This window comes from Zosterops lateralis (assembly GCF_965231275.1).
Source record: "Zosterops lateralis genome assembly, chromosome: 7".
Classification (NCBI taxonomy): domain Eukaryota; kingdom Metazoa; phylum Chordata; class Aves; order Passeriformes; family Zosteropidae; genus Zosterops; species Zosterops lateralis.
The window spans coordinates 29,816,612-29,834,195 of NC_139767.1; the positions used below are offsets into that span (position 1 = coordinate 29,816,612).

Below are 17,584 nucleotides of genomic sequence, written 5' to 3' on the forward strand. Positions count from 1 at the left end.
GGGACCTATACAGCCATGGGATCCCATCCTCATATTTGCTACCTAGCATCCCTTTTCTGAAAAAGATTGCCTTTCACACCCCAGTGGGGTTCATCTCTCCTACTTCAGCTGAGAAACTGCTCCTAGAAGTCTTTGCTGCAAGGACTGGGGAGGGCCCTCTTGCAGGGCTCTCCTGCCTGCAGTACACAGGGATTCAAACCATCCCCCAGCTTCTGCCAAGTGCTTTTGCTTTGTATGTCTCTCCATAGCATTGTCATCAAATTAAATTATGAAAAAAACACAACCAAAAACAACCAAACAAAATCAAACTCAGCAACCAAACAACCCTGGGCTTCATTAGCTGCTGAGGTACCAGTTCTGGGTGCTGCCCTGGGAGCAAACACTGGTCTCCTGTGGCAATACCAGTCTGGGAGAGCTCTCACAGCAGTGGCACCTCTGCAGAGATCTCTCCTGCAATTCTGGTGCATACACCCATAACCTAACCTTAGCTCTATGTGAGAGGCAGTCACACAATGTTGAAATATACACATCGAGGGCTAAAAAAAATAAAATAAACCTCACTCTGGGTGCAAACAGCAAGCAGCCTGGGAAGCAGCTTTCAGCTGTCCGAGCCTGCAGGAAGAGCAGCGTGCTGGGATTTGGAGCAGCTCAGCTGTGATAGCTGGTGAGAGCCACAAGATGTCTCTGGAAACCAGCATTTGGAAAAAAAAAGGCATTAATAATCCCAGAAAAGGGGCCGGGCTGCTTCCATCTGCAGTGAGCCCTGAGCCCTGGTGTATGAGCTACTCTGAGCCTGTACTGGGAGCAGCAGGGCAGGGACAGCTTCACTCGCTGAAGGTCCCTCCTCACAACAGTTTACTCCAGATGAGAATTTGGCCCGTGACATTGCACATACATTCCTTAAAGCATGGATTGGAACTGTGGATCTGTAAATCACTGTTGGATCAAAAACTGTATTGACTTCTGAAGTCATGGGACAAACAGCAAAGAGTGCACATTGGAAACCAGATTAAAGAACTATCACAGAGTAGCAGAAAACAGTAAAAATGGGGGAAATCCTCTCTGGGAGCCCTTCTGCCACCTGTTTTTTGCACACCTTACACTGCTCTGTGTGTGCTCGGGTTTGGATCCCTTGCAGCATAGCCTGCAGCTGATGGGATCTCAGCACTGGTTGTCTCAGCCCGAGCAGCGCTGACTAATCCCCCCTTAGGGTCCTGCTTCTGCTGCAGGTCACTGCTCAGAGAGCTAAAGGAGATACTTTCAGCTTCTGAGATGTTTCCTGTAGGCAGCATTGGCCTGGGTTTATAACCTCCAAGCTTGCCAACTCCTCTGGGGTTTCACTACTTGCACCCTCACCCCCAGAGATTGATGAGCACAGGAAAAATGCCCCTGCAGCACAACCACAGACAGACATTGTGGGAATGAACTCTCTGTCTCTGACACAGGGAAATATCCTGTTGAACGTGACTCAGAGCTCAGCAGAATGCCTGCAGGTTCTGATCCTGCATCCATGTCAGTCACCCAGGGAACTCCTCTCCCTTTCACCAGCTCCTCTTGGCTTCCTAGTAAACAACTATAGAATTGCAGGGTGGAAAAGACCCATGTAAGTGTAAAGTTGTTATTAAGAAATAGGCAAAGCACAGTAACTAGAGTAACTAGTGACTCACAAAGTTTAATGTGAGAAAACAAAGCTATCTTTCAATGGACCACATAGAGAGACGGCAATTATTGCAAACTAAAAAACCTCTTTAACATCCAACTAAAAATATGTGGCAAATAAAATCCATTGCCCACCAGGCTCAGTGATTATATGTATAATTTGTTTTAGGATTTGTTTTCCCTCTTACAAATCATAAGACAGTCATTTAAACTAATAATAAGCGAGTTATGGGGATAATGGGATTTTTAATGAGCTGTTTCTGGTTGGGGGTTGCCTTTACAGAAACTCATCCACTGCATTGCAAATGCCACTGAGGGATGTGGTGAAAAGTCCATTAGTCTAAATCTGCTTTAACTGGAGGACCAAACTTTGTTCTTGCCGTGTGTTTGGGAAAACAGTCCCCTTGAACTGTACTATCATTATATCACTTTACTCGAGGCACATGCATTTGGACAGAGCAGAATGAGAAAAAAAAAAAAAAAAGAAAGAAAAAAAAAAAAAAGAAAAAAGATGTAGTCAATGTCTCTGGCATGATTAGATGATGAAGAAAAAAAATTAAAGATGATGCTGACAAAGTCTTCCCCTTCATTGTACAGAATGGGAACTTGGCATTGTCCTAATACACTTGTGTAGTATTTAGACAATTTGAAGCTGTTATTGTGGAAGATCACTAAGATTTAACGGGACATTTCTTAATGACATTTAGCTTGACTTCTGCCTCCTGGTTTGTCTGAGATTACTGCTTTTTTGGTCAGAAAGTACCAATTTCCCTCCGAAGCATGTTGTAACTCAGAAGCAGAAGACCTGCTCCTGAATTGCTACGCATGCAGAAAAAAAAAAAAAAAAAAAAAAAAAAAAAAAAAAAAAAAAAAAAAAAAAAAAAAAAAAAAGCTTGCCCCAAAGGACCAAAATCCCACAGCACATTTAATTTCCTGCATTAAAAAACAAGCTGTGGTCCTTCATTTGAGATCTGTGTCTCCCATGATGTCTGGGCTGAGGCCTCAGGCGACTGAAGGATGTTGTGTATCCAGCTAAAAGAACCCACCCCAACCCACAACCACCCTTCCCACAGCCACGGCTTTGTGCAAAATGACAGAGAGGGTAAAACGGCGAATGCCAAATCTCCTGAGTGAAAAGGAATTAGTAAAACCCCATATTCATGAAATATTGAGAGCTAATTATATGTGCATCGGAAACCTCTGGGGGAAGGGAGATGGAGGCCTTTCATTAGACGGTAACTGGAACTTTTTCATCATTTGTCTAGCTCAGGAATGTAAGGCTGCTGTCTGGAGAGGGATGTGGGATTTGGCTGCAGGGCTGGGTGTGCAGGTGAAGTGCCATGCTAGTGAGTATTTCTATTGTACTCTGGCACATCTTGGAAAAGGGTCTTAGCTGGAGCAGGTCGGTGAGGCTGGTGCTCCAACATCTCCGTGCTCCCTCACCACCTCTTCACTCAGATGCACCGAGAGGAACCGTTCCCAAATAATATTTTCATCTTCCTCTCACACAGCGCCCAAACAGGTCCAAAGTCCCATCCCTCACCTGAAACCTGGTCACGGTTTCTCCTAGAGGGTGGAACCCCCAGCCTACACCAGGCTGTCTCCAGAAAGTTCAATTTCCTTGCTTTTGACTTGCTCTCTGCTTTTGCAACCAAAACGAATGGCTGGTTATTGCCACTGCACCATTGACCAAACCCAAGACCAAGATGAGAACCGGTGAAGACGAGGGCAGGTTTTTGTGGTGGAGCCAGAGAGAGCCTGGCAAAGGCAACCTGCCCTCTGCATGGCCGTGAAGTGTAAAACTGGGGAAATTTCTCTCTCGAAGTTTTGCGGCGACTTTAGCCACAAGGATGCTCGGGGAGAAACCCATCCCAGATCTCTGCCTTCTGCCTCCATCTCCCTGGTGCCAGACCCCCCTGGCAGCACCCGCGGCCCTTCTCCTGCAGCTGAATTTATTTCCCCCCGTGATGTCCCGGCGATCTGGGCCAGGAGGGACCCGTGTCTCTCCCCAGGCAGGCCAGCAGTCTCTTGTCCATCCAGGACAAGGCGGCTCCCGGCAGCGGCTCCTGCACAAGCCGTGCCCGGGGCCCCGCGGAGCCCCCGCGGAGCCCCCGCGGAGCCCCCGCACCCGCGGAGATGCTGGCGGTGCTCCCGGCGCGCCCCGCTCCTCGGCACATAAATCAGCATTAAACCCATTCCCCCCTCTGATCCCCGGTGCCATCATCTATTACTCCCCCAGTGCGTTTTCTATCACCTTTTGTTAAAATTACACAGCCGGAAACTTAATTTACCCCGAGCTTTAAAGACAAATAAAGCCCGCAGGCCGGTGGCCCAGCGCTGTGCCTGTTTACTCGCGCCATCCGCAGATTATTATGAATTGTTGTGATTTTCGAGCCGCTGGTGGTTTAAATACCTTCTCGGCTACTCTTCCCGGCTAGGGGAAAAAAAAATAATTCCACCCACTCTTCCCGAGCAAGGACTAAGGAGCAGGAGACCATCTCACTTGCGCTGGGCTTTATTTACTTTTGCTATTATTGTTATTATTATTATTATTGAAATTTGGAGCGAGCGAGATTTTCAATTGCTGAAATAATTGCTTGGGAGAAAGGTTGCTTAATCTGTTCATACATTATTGACTCGGGCTCCAATGTTTGGCTTGCTGCTTTTTATCGCAGGAAGATCACGTACGAGAGTCTTTTGCATAACAATTTTTAAAGAGGACACATCCTTATATCAAAAGTGGACGTGACTTGAATTTTGCCGGCGTTTGTCCCTAAAATGACCCAATTCCGGTTACTGCCACTGGGCAGCAGTAACATTGCATCATTTCTCCAGGCAATAGACTTATTTTGCTTTACTCTCTGCCCCTTTCCCTGTCCCCCCACCCCCAAGCCAACACGTACTTTAAAAGCTGATTATTTTGTCTTGCCGCATTTTAGCACAACACACACTGTTTTCTCTCCCTGGGAAGGGATGAGCAGAGAGGAGCAAGCCCAGCTCGCAGGAACCACACGGATAACTAAAGCCCAAAGTTCCCAGGGAAGGCACAAATAGTGCCTGTAACGAAATTTTGCCGTGAGCCGCCGCAGAGAGAGCCCGGCGCCGGTGGCAGCGCCTCCAAACACCTCCTCGAACATCATTTCCCCGGAGAGGATCAAAAGAACCCCCCTCTCCCCTGCTTTTTCCAATCGGAACGGTGCTGCTTCCCAGCCACACTGGTCAAGTTAGTTCCGGAACAAAGGATGACAAAAACACAAAGGATTCTCTTCCCCCCCACCCCACCTCCCCTTTCTCCCCGTCTCCAGTCCCCGGTCCCGCACACCGGCCAGGCCAGGGACCCTCCACCCGGGGTCACCTCCCGGCTCCGGGCCCGTCCCGCAGCCACGGCCCGGCCCTGGGGCTGTGAGGGGACAGAAGGGAGAGAAATATTGTGGAGAGGGGTATGGGCTCTGTTCCTCTCCAAAGCACTGCCAGGGAGAGAGCCCTGAGCTGCCTGCCCACCGCAAGGGGACAATTGGTGACATTCGTGTCCCCCCACACCAGTGCTGGCGTTTGGACCTCGGGATAAAGAACCTAAAGAACAGCAGATCTTTGCAGGAGGAGCCCAGCCATCCCCGCAGGCAGGAGCTTGGGGAGGGGAGAGCACCTGAGAGCCGAGAGAGGACCCCGTCAGGGACCTTTCCTCCACGCCAAGAGTTGGGCAAACTTTCCACGGCGGCGGAGCCTTTGCTCCCGGGGAGGGGATGGCAGGAGGAGCCCCTCGGGGCCGCCCTGGGGCAGAAGGGGAGCTCGGGGAGCTGTGCTGGAGGGAGGTCGTGCCCCTGCACAACCTCTGAGCTCACAGCTACAGCATTTTGCACACACAATATTCCCCCACATCCCCGCTGCACCCGCGTTCAGCTGCACAAACGCACCCGCAAACCCTCGCAGGGAAAAATACACTCACAGAGAGCGCAGGAGAGCTGGGAGACCCGGCGGGGCTGGACTCACACAGCCCTGTCCCTACAGCCATGGCAGGGCAGCGGGTGGGCTCCAATCCCGCCTGTGCCCCTTTGTCACCCAAACATCCCGAATTCGGTGAAGGGAAAAGCTTTACTCCCACGAAGAGGCAGCCCTGCAGCCACTAGAGCTGGGAAAGCCCTCGGGGTGTCGTTCCCAAGGCGGGGTTCCAGCACCCCGGGCGGGCAGGGAGCCCCCCCGTCCCCGGGCTGGGACACCCCGGCAGAGCCCCCGGCAGAGCCCCGGCCCCGCACGGCCGGGCGGCCAAAGTTTCCCCGTGTCTCCCCCGGGCTCCACGGCTCCCGCAGCCGAGAGAGAAGCGGGGCGAGACATAGGTGGGAAGAGCTGGAGGAAATTGAAAACATATTTTTAAATGTAAAGGGGTTGGAGGCAGCCCGAGCGGGTGTGCCGGTAACCAGGAGCGCGGCGGGACCGGCACCGGCACCGGCCCGGCAGAGCAGCGGCGGGTGAGGAGCCCAAACCCTCCACGGAACTTTCACAGCTATCGGTAACGTCTTTAGCGAAGGGACAGGGGGATCTGCCCCGGAGCGGAGTAAAGCGGCGCTCGGAAACATCCACTGTAACTCAAAGCAGATTGTCAGGGAGCAGCCGGGGCCGGAGGAGCCGCCGGAGCCGCTCGCCGCTCCCTCCGCGGATCCTGCCCCGGCCCGAGCGCCGGGAACAGCTCCGGGAGCCGGGACTCTCTAACACAGCCCATCCAGGTGACTGGGGCTGCTCACAGCAGGTAGGGTGGGCTCACATGGGGGTGGGAGGCGGGAGGGGGCTCGGGAAGCAAATGGGAAGGGGTTTGCAGCCAGGCCACTGGAAAGCAGCGAGTTCTTTTCTTTTCTTTTCTTTTCTTTTCTTTTCTTTTCTTTTCTTTTCTTTTCTTTTCTTTTCTTTTCTTTTCTTTTCTTTTCTTTTCTTTTCTTTTCTTTTCTTTTCTTTTCTTTTCTTTTCTTTTCTTTTCTTTTCTTTTCTTTTCTTTTCTTTTCTTTTCTTTTCTTTTTCCTTTTTTCTTTCCTTATTTTTTCTTTTTTTTTTTTTTTTTTTTTTTCTTTTCCTTTTCTTTTCCTTTCCTATTCTTCCCTTTTTTTTATTTTATCTTCCCTTTTCTCGTCTTTTCTCCTTTTCTCTTATTTTCTCTTTTCTTATTTTCTCTTATTTTCATTATTTTCTCTTATTTTCTTTATTTTTTTCTTTTATTTTCTTTTTTCCTTTTATTTCTTTTACCCCCCTCTTGCTTCTTTTCTTAATTTTCCTTCTATTTTTTCTCTTTTTTAGATGCACCTTCCTGGTTTTTTTCAATCTTTTCAGCTTGTTCTTTCTTTCTTTCTTTCTTTCTTTCTTTCTTTCTTTCTTTCTTTCTTTCTCTTTCTCTCTTTCTCTCTCTCTCTCTTTCTCCTTTTTTCTTTCTCTTTTAATTTCCTTTTTCCCCTTTTATTTGTTTGGGGGTTTTTTGGTTTGTTCTTTTCCCCCCTTTTCCTGATCATTTTTTCTTTATTTTTCTTTTTCTCTTCACTTTTCTTCTCTTTTTTTCTTTCATCTTTTGTTTTATATTTTCATTCTTTTCTTTCCTCCCTTTTGTTTTTTTTTTCTTGTAGGAAAAGACACGAACCAACAATACCGCTAAGAATAAGAAACATTTCTATCTTTTCTCCCCTGAGAAACTTCTGCAGGGTGTTTCCGCCTCCATCCCGCTTGGGAAGGGAGGACAGACAATAAATAAAATGAACCCTTTGCTGCAGTTGCCCGTGGCTCGGGAGCCGGGCCGCGCTGCCGGGGTGGGTGGGGGATTCCTGGGCGGTAATTGATCCATAACTCCGCACCAGGACCAGGGGCTCCGCATCCCCGGGAACATCCCGGGCTGCAGCTCCGGCCGGCCCCGCCGAGCTTCCCCCGCAGCCCGGCCCTGCTCTTCACAAAAATCATCCCCTCCTCTCTCCCGGCTCCCCGCCTCGCTACCAGGAGAGATTTTGACTCACAGAGATAACCTGTGCCCCGAAAAAAGTTTCGAGCGGAGCTGCCTCCAATACCTATTTACCAACGAATTACACCGCTATTATTGCTTTCAATGAAGACTGAATCCCCAAGCGATAATTGAATTAGTCTATTGAAGAGACTGTCAGGTACAATGACGTGGTATATCCCGCGCCTTTCCCAGGGTCTATAGGCTTTGGGGACCCGGAATGTATAGTCTGACCTTACAGCTCATAATAATAATGCTGCACTTGTAGCAGAAATCTATTCGTATTCACTTTTAACAAAACCTCTGGTCAGCCAGTCCCTGTAGGAAGGATGAAATCTATTGTATTAGAACAACTCATTTATGTCCTTCAGCAAAGGCCCCAATGAGATCTGATCTAGACGTAGAAATAGGATTACCACAGCGTATATTAACCACGTTTCTATACTTCCTCCTTCCTATAAGGGCGCCGAGAAAACAAAAAAAAAACAAAAAAAAAGCAAAGTATTTTTGATCTAATTTTAACTTTATTTTTATTATCAATTTTATAACTTCCTTCGGCGGCCTTCCTCAAAAAAAAAAAAAAAAAAAAAAAAAAAAAAAAAAAAAAAGAAGCAAAATAAAAGCAAATACAACGAAAACGGAGAAATGATTTTTCCCGGTTTGCGAAGGGACTGCGGGCTCCGCGGGCCGGCCCCGAGCGGCGGGAGCAGCCCTGCCCTCCGCACGGCCCGACGGCGGCCCCGGGAGCCCCAGCCCCGCTGCCCCGGGCTGCCCTCCGCCTGCCGGGCCGGGTGTGCTCCCGCCCCGAGCCGGGATGGACGGCCCGAGCCCAGCGCCGAGCGCCGCTGGGGACACCAACCTGCCAGAGACTCAGACGGCGCTTCCGAGGGGCGGGAGAGCGGCACAGCCCCGGCCCCGGCCCCGCGGCACTTCCCGGGGAGCCCTCGGTGTCCCGGCCCCTCTGGATGAGCCGAGGGCTCTGCAGGACTGCCCCCCACCCCCCGACGGGCGCCCCGAAAGCCAGCAGCACCCACAAGTTACAGAGGGAACTTTTTCCTAAGAAGGGATTTTTTTTTTTTTTTTTTAAGCCTCCGTCCGTGTATAGACGTATTACCCCGATTACTGTAACTACCTGCGAGCCGGGGAGTAATATTTATCTATTTAGATAGGAAGGGTCGCGATGGAAAATAAAATATCCAGCCTGGAAAATATACATCGTCTTTTCCTTTAACCCCTCCTCATTCATCCATCCAGGCGATCCTCCACCCCCTCCGTACACAAACCTACTCAATTTATAGAGAAGCCTTTAGTATCCAGAACAGTTTCTAGAAGAAGGGAGGACTCCAGATGAAATAATCCCCCTCCCTTCACACACACACACATGTACACACACACACACACATGTACATAGACACACTTCCCCCCCGGGCGTGCTCAGGAAGGCAAATTAAATAGTTAAAGGCTTCGATTTCTTTCTCTCTCCCTTTTGTTACCCAATTTTGGAACATTTAAGGATGGGTGTGTGTATTGTATTCAATAATAAAAGCTATAGGGCCGCCAGGACATTTATCATCCTATTACTGTAACAAATCCGGGCTCCCAATACATGAAAGGTAAAATGAATTACCGACGTTAAGCCGTCAATAAAGTCATTTCTGTAAATGGTGTCTCCGAAGGACTGCAGCATTATTCAACTAGCTTTATCAGCAGCTGGGAAATTACGTGAAGAAGCTCGCAGCGTGTAATATGGCCCTGCTTACTTTGATTAAGCGTCTTGCCAGGGAATAGTGACAGTGCTTTTGACCAGGTTTTATTCGCCGTCCTGTGATGAACGCCAAGCTGATCAGGCGGAATGAAGAGTAATTAAAACCTATAAATTATCTTTTGCAGCCCTTCTCAAGGCGTCTCTTGCAGGAGAGATAAGGCAGCGAGCCCCCATTTACAGCTCTGAAAGGGACCGCGGCTCACAAAGGCTACGTGGCTAAATGGGATATTGATAGTGTCCTAATTAGAATTTAATTAAGTACCCACGCTCGCTTTTGGGATAAAGATTTCAATTTTGCTAACTTAAATATAAATAAACCCAATTTCGGTGCGAGTAAATGATATGATATTGTGAATGCAGGGGGGGTTTAACATTCATTTAATTGCGGATGAAGCTCTTGATTCCAGGGCCGATTGTGTTCTGCCAGCCATTATTTTAGGGGATTATTGTGTGGCTGGAGGTAACAATTCGGTAATGTTTCCCCGGTACGGAAAATAACCGAGCGCGCCTCGGAGGTGCGGGGACACACTCGGGGAGAGGATGAGGGACACCCGGGGATGTCTCTCCTTCCATTCCCGGTGGAAGCGGAGCCACGGGCTGGGGCGGCTCACCCGGGGCTGTCCCGGGAGGGCAGAGCCCCCAGGAGGCGGGGGAGCCCGGCACCGGGATACCGGCACACACACACAGAGCTGTGGCTGTGTTGGGGCCCGCGGCCGGGCACATACAGGATCCATAGGTGAGGCGGCCCCGAGCATCGCCCCCGGCCTCCCCGCACACACCGCCGCTTTGGGGAGGGGGTGAATGGGGGCTCTCGGGTACGTCAGGATGAGAAAAGGCCCGGAATTGCCCATCCCGCAATCCCCGGGGCTCGGCCGCGGGCAGGGAGCGGCTCCAGCAGGAGCAGGTGCCTGCGGCCGGCCGGGGAGCGCCGGGTAACCAGCCCTGCTCACCCCCGGGTGTGAAATGTGGGGTGTCGTGAGACCCCCACGGGCAACGCTGCTCCGTGTGAGCACCGACACTGCCCCAAACCCCAGAGACTCGGCTCCCCGGGGCCGGGGCAGAGCCGCCCTGCCCTCCCTGCGGCAGCCCCGCAAAGCCAGAGCCGGGACCACGGTGTTGTTATTTATTTTCTGTAAATTCATTTTTAGATAGCTGTATCAATCCTGAAAAAAAAGTGGCTTTTTCTTCCCATCCCCTTAAAATCTTTAAATTTTCTGTCTGCCCCAACACACGTCCCGAAGCGCTCGTTCCCTGCCGAGCAGAAAAACCCAAAACAAAACCAAACAAGAAAACGAGGGGGGGGAAAAAGGCAACAAACCGAAACTAACCAACCAAACAAGCAAACACCAAAAAGCAGACTAGGAAACAGGATACGAGTTCAGCTACGAGCTGGAGCCGATCTGCTTCGTATTCTGAAAAATACCCCAAACCCAGTAAAGGAACAAACTAGAGAGAGGCTTCGGCCGTAAGACCAGCTCGTCCCGGCAGAGCGTCCTGTCTTTATTGCTATTTATTATTATTATTATTATAAGTAGCATTGTATTTTTTATTTCTCAAAACCAAAAAGATTCGATTCCGGGGAGTCTCCACCCGGCTCGCCATCTCTGCCCAACGCCGCCGCCGGAGAATAGAAAACAAAAAAAAAAAAAAAAAAAAAAAAAAAAAAAAAACAAAAAAAAAAAAAAAAAAAAAAGCAAAAACAGGGGAAAAGCGCACAGATTTGGAGCACGGGGTGTTTAGCATCGCTGGGGCAACAGCAAAGCGGCCAATGGCCAAACCCCCGCCACCCGCGGAGGGCACGGCGTGGCTGGAAGTTGTTGTTTACGGGGCTGGCGGGGGGTCGGGGCCGGGGGGGGCTCCCGGTTCACGCGCGTGGGCGCGGCGCGCTGCCCCCGCCCCGTCACCACCACCGCCACCGCCGCCCGCCCCGTCCCGCCCGGTGCCGTCCGCCCCGTCCCGTCCCCACGCGGTATTTATGGCGGCGGCGGGGCGGGCGCCCATTGGGCGCGGCGCGGGGTGTCAGCGGCGGCGGCGCCGCGCCATTGGCCGCCCCCACGTGCGGGGCCACCTCACGTGCTTCCGGTGCGAGTGAAAAAAGTGTGGCTGAGGGATTTTTTAGGGGAGAGTTTGGTGCACGGACCGGCGCTGTCAGAGATTTGGCCTTTTTTTTTTTTTAATTTTTTTTTTTTTAAAAAAAAAGGGGAAAAAAAAAAAAAAAGAATTAAAAAAAGAAGCCTAAGCGGGCGCGGGCGGCGCAGCACCGAGCTGGCGGGGACGGGCTCGGCAGCCCGCGGCGTGGGCAGAACGGAGCGTGACAGCGGGGCAGCGCGGAGCCGCGGCGGCGGCGGCGGGGAGATGGGCAGATCCTGACGGGTTTTCGGGGGGCGGGTTTTTTAGGGGGGCCGTGGTGCCGCCGCACACCTTTTTGGGTTTTCCTTTTTTTTTTTTTTTTTTTTTTTTTTTTTTTTTTTTTTTTTTTTTTTAAATTTTTTTTTTCTTTTGGTGGTGGAAATATAAGCTGATCGGGAGAAGGGGGAGAGAAGCCCTCGAGTATCTCCCAGGTTTTGGATCCATCTGTGAGAGACAGAGAGAGAAAAAAATCTCAGCTCCAGCCCAACAAGTGGATTTTAATATTTTTCTTTTTTTTTTTCTTTTTCCATTTTTTTTTTTTTTTTTTTTTTAGATTTTTTTTTTCTCCCCCTTTTCCACCCCGCCACCCACCGTCAAAGTGGGGTGGGCGTAAAGCGGGTGGGTGGGGGGGAAAGAGGCAGCGATCTCCGTGGCGGGGACTGAGCATGGAAGAGCCGCCGGAGGGGCACGGCCACCGAGACGCGGCGCCCGGCCCGGCGAGCAGCGGCAGCGGCAGCGATGGCGAGAGCGTGCCCGTGTCCCCCAGCCCCGCGCCCGCCTCCCCCGCCGCGCCCTGCCCCCTGCCCCTGCCCCGCCGCCGCCACCCGCCGCCCCCGCCGCCGCCCCCGCCGCCGCCGCCCCACCGCACCACCAACTTTTTCATCGACAACATCCTGAGGCCGGACTTCGGCTGCAAGAAGGAGCCGCCCGCGCCGGCCGGCGGCGGAGGAGGAGGAGGCAGCCGGGAGCGGGACGGAGACCGGGGGCAGAGCTCAGGTAGAGAAAACGTCAACCCGCTGCTGGCCCGGCCGCCCAACCCGCCCGCCCTCCTCTGCCCGGACTCGAACTGCCGTCCCGACGGCTCCGCGCCGCCGCCGCCGCCCGTGGCCGCCGCCAAAGCCAGTCCCGCCGCGGCGGCAGCGGCGGCGGCGGCGGCGTCGGGGGCGACCAAGCCCCCCGCCGACGGGGCCGAGACTCACCCGGCGAAGTACGGGGAGCACGGCAGCCCCGCCATCCTCCTCATGGGCTCTAATAATGGAGGACCTGTTATAAAGCCCGACTCGCAACAGCCGCTGGTGTGGCCTGCCTGGGTCTACTGCACTAGGTATTCAGACAGACCGTCCTCGGGTAAGGAACCGCGGCGCATCTGGGAGCTGTTAAATCGTGACAAGGTCGCCCCCCCCACCCACCCCCCTCCCCTTCTCCTTTCCCTCTTCCCCCCTTGGCTTTGGCTCCCGGCTTGTCGAGGACCTCGCGTGGGGGGGAGGGCGGCCTGGGTCACCCGGGGCGAGAGGAAACGCGTCCCCCCCCCCACACCGCCACCACCCCTCCTTCCTTCCTCCTCCGAGTCTCCCAAATTTGAATGTGACGCCGGGCCCCGATTCGGCAGCGGGTCGATGCGGAGAGCCGGCGGGAGCGACCCCTTCCCCCGCCCGCCTCGGGTGTTCCGCAGCTCTGCGAGGAAAAGGCGGCGGGCTCGGCCGCTCCCTCCTTCTGAGGCTTTTTCTCCCCTTATTTTATTTTATTTTTTTTCCCTGGGTGCTGCTGGAGGAGCGAGGGGCGAAGACCCGAGCCACATGTTGAGCGGCTGGTGGCGGTGCCGGGGGGAGGAGGTGGTGGTGTTTTCTTGGAGGCGAAGGAAAAAGGGCTCTTTGGAAGGTGGCGGAGGGGCTGTTTCCCGGGGCCTGTGCAGCGAGGCGGGCAGGCCCTTAGGCCGCACACCGGAGCCGGTGCTCTCCGCTGCCTTTGGGGCCCGGCTCCGGGCTGGGATCTGCCTCTGCCCGAGGCCGTCCCTGTGGGAGCCGCCGCCTCGGCCCTCCCGGCCCTGTTTTGCCGCCCCTTCTACGTCTTTACGCTCCCCAGGTGCCCTCAGGCACCCCTTTATTTATCACCGTTACTTTCTGGCTTTAACTGCCGGGTTTTTTTGAGAGAAGCGGAGGACGAAGAGATGGGTTTCCCCAGGACAGCTCCAGGCAGCAGCCAGGGACGGGCCGGCGCGGTGCGGGGCCGGGCCGGGCTCCCCTGGGCCTGCCCGGGCCGCCTCAGGGCGCGGGGAAGGCGGCGCTGCCCGGCCCGGCCCCGGCCCCGCTGCCCGGCCTGGTGCTCCGAGCCGGCCGTCAGTGCGGCCCAGCCGTCTCCATTCCCCGTTATTGACACGTCCAGCGACTTCAAACTCAGAAAAGCCTCTTTGATTGACTGGGGTGATTGATGGGGTGATAGAGCTGTCAGACGGCACGGCCTTGCTCCCGGCCGGCCCGGCCGCGGCTCTTGTGCTGCCGCTTCCCAGGGCCGCCGAGCGCCCGGCGTCCTGCACTTGCGCCTGAATTTGCCTTTCCTCCCCTTTCCTCGGGCAGAGGGTCATTTCTGCATGTCCTTCTCCCCGACGCTCCCTGCTCGCTCAGCCCGGAGGGGAGAAGGGCGAGGGGCGGCTGGCTGGGCTCGGCCGCTCTCTTTGTTGTGCTCGTAGCTGCCCGCCGGCCCCGAGCTGCTTCTCTCGGCTCCGGGGACGGGCGGGCCGCGGCGGTCGGAGGCGCCGGCACCCCGCTGCAAGGTGCCGGGACTCGGCGGTTCACTCCCCGCGCCCTCCGCCCCCCGCCGGTCCCGCTGGGCCCCGTCCCTCTCCCCGCCGGGCCTGCTCTCTCTCCTCGGCCTCAGCCGCTGCCGAGCCGGGGGGATCCCCCCGTTCCGGGGAAAAGCTGCGCCGGGAGAAGAGCTTTCGGCCTGCTCGGCGGTAAGAAGGCCTCGCCGGCTTCGGCTCCGGCTGCTGCTGGCGGGGGCCTGCGGGCCTGGGACCGCCCGCCGAGCCCGGCAGCTGTCGGGGAATTTTCGTAGATCCCATTCTTCACGGTTCCCTCCCCGCTCCTCTTCCCCGTGGCCGGGCCGGGCCGGCGGGCAGAGGACCGGGGGTGCCCCTCCTCGGCTGGGGCTGCCCTCAGGACGCGCCCCGGGACCCGGGGGCTTTCCCGGCGAGCTGTATCTCGCTTCAGCTGCCCCTTCCCGGCTTGGGTGTGGAGCGGCGGGGCTCTGCTTTCGGCTGGGCTTGGCGGAGGGAGCTGCAAGCGGGGCCGTGGGTCCCCGGCGGGGGAGAGCCTTAGGCGACCCGGGCGGCGGCTGCGGGGTGGCGGCGGAGAAGGGACCCCCGGGCTGGGCTGGCTTTGCGGAGAGGGTCGTTGTCCCCCGAAAGGAGACCAGGGCCGGTCTGCTGCTGGCGGCAGCTCCCCGGTGCCCGGCAGCGGGGACCCGTGGTCCCTGCGCTGCCCGGCGGAGCTGCTGCCCGGCCGGCGGGCCCCGCTCCCGGCCATGCAGGAGGAGCCCGGCTGGGCCCGGCAGGACAGCGGAGCGGCGCCCCGACGTGTGCCGGGCCCGGGGGGCGAGCGGGGCTCCGCTCCCCTCGCCCTTGGGGCCGGCTCGGCGGGGCAGGGGCCGCGGGTGATGCGCGGGCGCGCTCGGCCTCCCCGTTCCTTCCCCATCCTTCCCTCCGCCGCGCCGGGGCGGCGGTGCCAGGCTCGGGGGGCTGGGGGGGACACACGGAACCAGCACAAATTCACCCGTCGGCCATTTTTCCTCGGCCGGCGGGGCGGGGGCGGCGGTCGGTCGGGCTGTCGGTCGGGCTGTCGGTCGGTCGGGCGGTCGGCGGCGCGGCCCTGCCCAGCGGCGTGTGTGTGCCCTGCCCGCAGGCCCCCGCACCAGGAAGCTGAAGAAGAAGAAGACGGAGAAGGAGGACAAGCGGCCGCGGACGGCGTTCACGGCCGAGCAGCTGCAGCGGCTGAAGGCGGAGTTCCAGGCGAACCGGTACATCACGGAGCAGCGGCGGCAGAGCCTGGCCCAGGAGCTCAGCCTCAACGAGTCCCAGATCAAGATCTGGTTCCAGAACAAACGGGCCAAAATCAAGAAGGCGACGGGCATCAAGAACGGGCTGGCGCTGCACCTCATGGCCCAGGGACTCTACAACCACTCCACCACCACGGTGCAGGACAAAGAGGAGAGCGAGTGAGGCGGGCGGCCCCAGCCCAGCCCTGCGCCGCGGCGCCGGCCCGCCGGCCGGGAGGCGGACAGGTGCGATTTAAAAGCAGATCTATTGTCTATCCATAGTATAAGGACTCCGATTAAGAAAAAAAAAAATATGAACACTTAAGAAAAATTATCTCTATATAGCCAAACAGCATATGACCTTGTATATATTTAATTTCAGGTAAGAAATATGTGTAGCGATCTCTATTTGCTGGACAGTTTCTCTCTTCCCGTCTCTCTGTTTCTCCTTTCTTTTGTTCGTTTGTTCGTTTTGTTTGCTTTCCTTTTTTTTCTTTCCCTCCCCCCCCTCGATGTCCGTTGCTCCTGTTTTACAGTAAATGTCGGACTTTTCTCATCTGTCGTTTGATTTTATTTTTTTTTTTTGTGTGTGTGTGAATTTCTGTCTCTCTCTCTCTTTTTTTTTTCCCCGAGGAAAAAAAAAAAATTCTGATCCACAGACTGCGAGACTGAACCCGCCGCTACAAGCCAAAGATTTTATTATGTTCAGAAATCTGTAGTCTGAAATAAAGTGTAGACTGTGTTCAGGATCCAGGCTGGCTGTAATTCTTTATTTTAGTGTATGGATGTTTGCATGTATATATATATATATATATAAATAAATAAATGTATATATATATACACCATACGCTGTGTATATAGTGCCATTTCGGTGGCATATTTAGGTTTTGCTTTTGATACATCGAGCAATTTTTAAAACTGCTCATCCCTTGTTAAAAACCCTTAGATCTTCGATTTTTTAAAAAAATATTTTTAATTTTTCTACCCTCTAAAAAGAATTAATTCTCTTTGGAAATTGCAGTCGTGCCTCACCTCCCGCAATCTCCCTTTTTAACCAGAAATTAAAATCACTTCCTAATAATGGTGATAATACATCACGAATTCCCGCTGAAAATTTCCCTGAAACTGTCTGGACGTTTAGGGCTCCGGGATGTGTTGGAAAGATATTTGTCTGACAGCTCCTTGCCTCTCTCCGAGAGGATCCGCTCCCGCACTGTTTCCAGCGGGGACCTTTCCCGAGGATGGGAGCGGAACGATCGGCGCCGGGCGCTGCTCCGCCGCTCCGGGAGCGCTCCCGGGGCCGCTCCGTGCCCTCGGCTCCCCTGCCAGGGCTGGGGCTCGCTTTTGCCGTGTGGCGGCACTTTTGGGTGGCGGAGGGCCGGCGGCACGGCGGGGCTCCGGGCTGTGGCTCCGGGCTGTGGCTCCCGGCTGTGGCCCCGCTCCGCTCTTCCAGCATCCCCGCTAAAAAGGCGGCCGTGCCCAGTCCCGGGTGGGCTTTCCTCGCCGCCGGCCCGGGGACACGGACGGGCGGGACCGGGCCGTGCCCGTGGCCTTGTCCTGGAGCCGTCGGGGACCGCCGGGCCTGAGTCCCCCGGGCCTTGCGGGGGCCCCGCCGAGCCGAGGGCAGGAGACGGGATTCCGCTCCTCAGTGCCCCCGATGAAAGCGGGCGGCGAGCGGGTGGAGAGCCGCCCGTCCCCCTGGACGAGGCTGTCTGTCTGTCTGTCTGTCTGTCTGTCTGTCTGTCTGTCTGTCGGCTTTCCTTCTCCTCTCTCTGCTCCTCTCTATCCCTGCCCTAGGCCCGCAGCCGGCGGGGCGAAGAGGACAAGCGGGCAGAGCTGGATCCGGGGGACCCTTTCTGCTGCATCCCCCCGGAGGATGGGGCGATGCCGAGGCCGTGCCCAGGTCAGTGGGACCGGGGGGCGGATGGGGGCAGGCAGCAGCACTCCCAGCCTGCAGCTCCCCCCTCCTCGTCCCGTCCGAGACATTTGGGAGTTTCCGTCCATTTGGGAAGGGGAGCAGTGGGGAAGCGGGA

The 17,584-nt window shown here is 55.1% G+C and overlaps 1 protein-coding gene across 1 annotated transcript; it reads left to right on the top strand.

Annotated features, from left to right (window-relative positions):
- Positions 1-10,794: 10,794 nt before the first annotated feature.
- EN1 (engrailed homeobox 1) lies at positions 10,795-16,398 on the top strand. The gene is made up of 2 exons (XM_083865208.1): positions 10,795-12,869; positions 15,419-16,398. Exons 1-2 carry the CDS (start codon positions 12,188-12,190, stop codon positions 15,733-15,735), a joined length of 999 nt encoding a protein of 332 aa, XP_083721334.1. The 5' UTR covers positions 10,795-12,187; the 3' UTR covers positions 15,736-16,398.
- Positions 16,399-17,584: the final 1,186 nt, after the last annotated feature.